The sequence below is a fragment of the Labrus mixtus genome, chromosome 16 (genome assembly GCF_963584025.1).
Source record: "Labrus mixtus chromosome 16, fLabMix1.1, whole genome shotgun sequence".
NCBI classification, from domain to species: Eukaryota; Metazoa; Chordata; class Actinopteri; order Labriformes; family Labridae; genus Labrus; species Labrus mixtus.
In genome coordinates this window covers 164,908-169,907 of record NC_083627.1, presented here as the reverse complement: position 1 = coordinate 169,907, position 5,000 = coordinate 164,908, and the positions used below count along the sequence as shown (strand labels likewise).

The window sequence follows — 5,000 nt, the reverse complement described above, 5'->3', positions numbered from 1 at the left end:
GAAGTCACGGGCCGCACTTTGGACACCCCTGGTCTAAAGGTTTTGTTTAAATGAGAAACTCTGACCCCCTAGTGTTTAAAATGGGTACTGCAGTCTAAATTCTAAACATCATAGAGAGCTGTCTCCCCCCCCCTCCTCTCTAGAGTCCATGCTCACACAGGTCACCATGTGGTGGACTCTGAAGCTTCAGTGTTTATCCAGCTCTGCATGGGTCTGTAAACCTTTCTGTGTTCTAACCTCTCTCCATTTTTCAAAAGCATCTCCAATATTGATCCTAGTTTGAGCACGTTTCTGCTCGTGGAGCTTATTAGAAACATGCAGAGGCTTTTTAGGTCGGGTACAATCACTTCTATCTGAACCACTTCTCTTGCCCGCTTCCATCGCTGCAACACCTGTTGACCTGATAACTGCTCTCATATCTGACAAACTGAGGGGCGTCCAAAACGGCCGTGTGGGGGGGGTCACCTTAAAAGCGCCTACCTTCTCTGGTCCAAACAAATCCAGAGCATTCAGGAGCAGAATGTAAAGTTAGAAGGAGGACATACTGGCTGCTGCATTGTTGTCAGAGAAGCCAGCACTTCAACATGTTTCCTTAATGATCAGATAGTAAGATACCTTTAACATCTCACTCTCTACACAGCTCACTGATTGGACCTTTAAAATGTTTCTGTTGATGAGGTCGTTTCATTCTCTCTCTTTTCTTTTTCTCTCCTCCAGATGTCGCAGCAGTAGACACAAACTCTGCTCTTTACCTCGAAAAACATCCCGCCTCACCTCGACATTCCTGATTGGTGCACAGCAGAATGACGGACATCGCGCTCCAGCTTGAAGCCACGCCCAGTTGACCTTTTTTCCTCCTGTAAACAGACTTTGAAGAGTTTCTCTGGAGGATCGAATCCCTTCGTCTGAGGCCGTGGACACAAAAGCTATTTTATTTTTTTTCCTCCTTTTTTCAATTTCTGTATTAATATTATTGATATAATGTTATTATGATGGTTTTTTGGGACCTAAATAAAAAAATGTAATAAAGGAAGTCGTCTGTGGTCAGTCGGAGAGGCGTTCACTGTCGGACAGATGGCGTGCAGACAGCGCCAGATAATATGCTGTACGTGGAATAAAACCTTATAAACACATCAACACACACTGATAAGGTCAAAGGTCAACGTTCTGCACCGTTAAAACGGTTTTATTTGGGGGATGGTGTTGGCAGCACTTTTCATCTTGATGGTGCACGTCTCAGTATTTCGTACTGGTTTATGGTTCTCACCTGTAGATGGGACTCGTCGGTCTGTCCCGGGTATCGTGCTGTACCAGAGGAAAACGATGCTCGCTTACAAAACCTCCAATGAAAGGCATCTGATCCAACCTTCACAACAGGGTCCTAAGTCTCTGACTAGACTCTTCTCCTCTGTCGCCCCCCGGTGGTGAAATGAACTTCCAAACTCCATGTGATCTGTAGAGTCCCTCTGCACCTTTAAGAAAAAGCTAAAGACCCAGCTCTTTCATGAATACCTACTAACTTAATGATGATGGTCTCCATATTATTGATGATGATGATGATGATGGTAATGACGATGGTTTTGATGCTGATTAGAACTCATAAGAACAGCTGTTGATGTTGGGCTCTGCCTCTGGTCACTTCCTGTCAGCACCTGTGCTCTGCCTCTGTTCCTCACTTCCTGAAGTTGTCTCCTCCTCGCTTCATGTCGTTCTTACTCTCTGATGTTCGTCTCTTTGGATAAAAGTGTCTGATCAGTGAATTGTAGGAACCCGCTCACTTTCAGACTTTCAGAAAGTGCAGCCTTCAAAAAATTCGCTAAACTGGACAATATTACCGAGCTGGACATTTGACATCCAAATCCAAAATGTTTTATTTTTTCTGCAAACATGTTTCCAAAGCTTATAAAGATTTGATGTTAAAGAAACTTTGAGCCTGACCACATCTCTGTTACAAACATGAATTTATTTTGAAAACCCAACACCAGTTTTTCACAACTTAAATGTCCAACGGGACAGAGATGGTCGACGTCGCCCTCACAGAAGAATAATAAGGTTCACGTTCTCTTGGTAGATAATTCACACACTCGTTAATCACACTCAAGCAGATTACAGAAACAAAGACAGGTCGGGTTCACGAGACGTTAAAGACAAACACATTAACTCCGACTGAGGCCGGACACACAAACTTTCTGCAGGAAGTTAAAGGTCACATATTTAAAATCCACTTCTCCATGTTCCTCTAACTCTAACATGTGTCTCTAGTCCGTCTACAAACCCCCCAATGATGAGAAAAGTCCATCCTCTCCGTCTTCTCCCTGCTCCACTTTTCAGAAAATGTGTGCTCAAACAGGCCGTTTGGAGATTTTCCCTTCATGACATCACAAAGGGCAGTAGCCCCTCCCCCAGGTGGGTGACCCTCCCACAGCTAGGTGTCTGTTCTGCCCTCTGAGTCTGCCTTCTCACCGTAAACAATAGGACATGGAGCGAAAAAGACCGAGTACACCCGAGCCCTTCCAGAGAGGGGGCGTGGTCAGACACAGCTCATTTACATATTTAAAGGTACAGACACAGAAACAGCCTGTTCTGAGTAAATAATATATATAATATATAATATGTGACCTTTAACTTCATCCATAACAATACCCTCTCTGACAGCCAGGGGGCAGCTTGCCCTCCACATGTTTGTGTTACATTAAAGCAAGAGAGGAAGGAAAACAAGCGGGCGGTGTCGGCTCAGGTGAAAAAACTTTTTTTTAAAGTGACCTTTGAAGTAAAAATGATCTGAGGAGACAAGAACGGTTTTTGTGTGCGTACACGGACGTCATGCCCCGCCCCCCCCCCCAAAAAAAAAAAATAGATTTGGACTTTTGGTCTCAATTTCCACAAAAACATTATTTTCACATGTTACACATATTTAAGAAAGCATGGTTCATGTCCAGTGATCAGTGATGAACTGGATGTCGATGGATTTAAACACATTTACTGTTCCTGAGAAATGTGAGATTTAAAAACAGGAAACAGGAAGTAGAAGGTTAGCTGATTGTTTGGCTCAAAATTCAAACTGTCCTGATGCAGTGAACACATCACCTGCTCCCCAGTCACATGAAAATATATAAATATATGTGTTTCTGCAAAAACACTCCTGACTGGAGGAGGAGAGAAGGAGAAGAAGAGGAGGAGGAAGAGGATGAGAGAAGAGGAGGAGAGAAGAAGAGGAGGAGGAGGAGGAAGAGGAGGAGAGAAGAAGGAGAGGAAGAGGAGGAGGAAGAGGAGGAGAGAAGAGGAGGAGGAAGAGGAGGAGAGAAGAAGAGGAAGAGGAGGAGGAAGAGGAGGAGAGAAGAAGAGGAGGAGGAGGAGGAAGAGGAGGAGAGAAGAAGGAGAGGAAGAGGAGGAGAAGAGGAAGAGGAGGAGGAGGAGAGAAGAAGGAGAAGAAGAGGAGGAGGAAGAGGAGGAGAGAAGAAGGAGAGGAAGAGGAGGAGAAGAGGAAGAGGAGTAGAGAAGAAGGAGAGGAAGAGGAGGAGGAGGAGGAGAGAAGAAGGAGAGGAAGAGGAGGAGGAAGAGGAGGAGAGAAGAAGAGGAAGAGGAGGAGAAGAGGAAGAGGAGGAGAGAAGAAGGAGAGGAAGAGGAGGAGAAGAGGAAGAGGAGGAGAAGAGGAAGAGGAGGAGAGAAGAAGAGGAGGAGGAAGAGGAGGAGAGAAGAAGGAGAGGAAGAGGAGGAGGAAGAGGAGGAGGAAGAGGAGGAGGAGGAGAGAAGAAGGAGAGGAAGAGGAGGAGAGAAGAAGGAGAGGGAGAGGAAGAGGAGGAGAGAAGGAGAGGAAGAGGAGGAGGAGGAGGAAGAGGAGGAGGAGGAGAGAAGAGAAGAGGAGGAGGAGGAGGAGGAAGAGGAGGAGGAGGAGGAAGAGGAAGAGGAGGAGGAAGAGGAGGAGGAGGAGAGAAGAAGGAGAGGAAGAGGAGGAGAGAAGAAGGAGAGGGAGAGGAAGAGGAGGAGAGAAGAAGGAGAGGAAGAGGAGGAGGAGGAGGAAGAGGAGGAGGAAGAGGAGGAGGAGGAGAGAAGAGAAGAGAAGAGGAGGAGGAGGAGGAAGAGGAGGAGGAGGAGGAGGAGGAAGAGGAGGAGAGAAGAGGAGGAGGAGGAGGAGGAGGAAGAGGAGGAGGAGGAGGAGGAGGAAGAGGAGGAGGAAGAGGAGGAGGAGGAAGAGGAAGAGGAGGAGGAAGAGGAGGAGGAAGAGGAGGAGGAGGAGGAGGAGGAAGAGGAGGAGGAAGAGGAGGAGGAGGAAGAGGAGGAGGAAGAGGAGGAGGAGGAGGAGGAGGAAGAGGAGGAGGAGGAGGAAGAGGAGGAGGAAGAGGAGGAGGAGGAGGAAGAGGAGGAGGAGGCTGCGTTTGGCTCAGCGATGTTGGTGCAGACTCGTCGTCCTGTGTCCGTCCCTGAAGAGTCGCTCAGTAGAAGAAATACACTGAGGAGGGAGAACGGAGACATTTCAAAATGATGCAAACAAGACTGAGGTCAAAGTTCAAACGAGAGAAACTGAGCTGCTGAACTTTATCGACTTTGAGGTGAAACTTTACACTAATCACTCCTGAGATCGTGTGAGATATTTGAGTTCATCCTGACGCGTCTGTGTGTTTGTGTGACGTTTGTTTACTTACAGAAGATGACTCCGACCATTATCACACCTATAACCGCCATCATGATCATCATCTGCAAAGAGAAGGAAGAACAAACCACACTGAAACAAAAATCATGAAAAGTCAACAAGATGGAACCACGTCGAGCTGAAAGACACATCTCTAAAGCCTGTCGTCTGTTTGTTTGAGGATTCATGTCTCTGCAGGCTGCAGCTCGTTCTCCACTCTGCGTCTGAATAAAACGCTTTTCACACATGCAGGAAACTCCTGGACATGTCTCGATGATGTTCAGGTGATCATCTGTAAAGATGGTTTCACTCACTCCTGATGATATGATAGAAGATATCTATCTGTGTGTGTGTGTATGTGTGTGTGTGT

General features: G+C 46.6%; 2 protein-coding genes across 6 annotated transcripts in view; one reads left to right on the top strand and one right to left on the bottom strand.

Annotated features, from left to right (window-relative positions):
- chd4a (chromodomain helicase DNA binding protein 4a) overlaps positions 1–1,029 on the top strand; it is a 42,654-nt gene extending 41,625 nt beyond the window's left edge. For all 5 annotated transcript variants that reach the window (XM_061059629.1, XM_061059632.1, XM_061059630.1 and 2 more), the window contains exon 40: positions 718–1,029. In XM_061059629.1, coding sequence (XP_060915612.1) covers positions 718–732 — 15 coding nt within the window. In that variant the 3' untranslated portion in view covers positions 733–1,029. The remainder of the gene's footprint in view (positions 1–717) is intronic.
- mllt11 (MLLT11 transcription factor 7 cofactor) overlaps positions 1–5,000 on the bottom strand; it is a 163,128-nt gene that overhangs the window by 75,278 nt on the left and 82,850 nt on the right. The window lies entirely within an intron of this gene.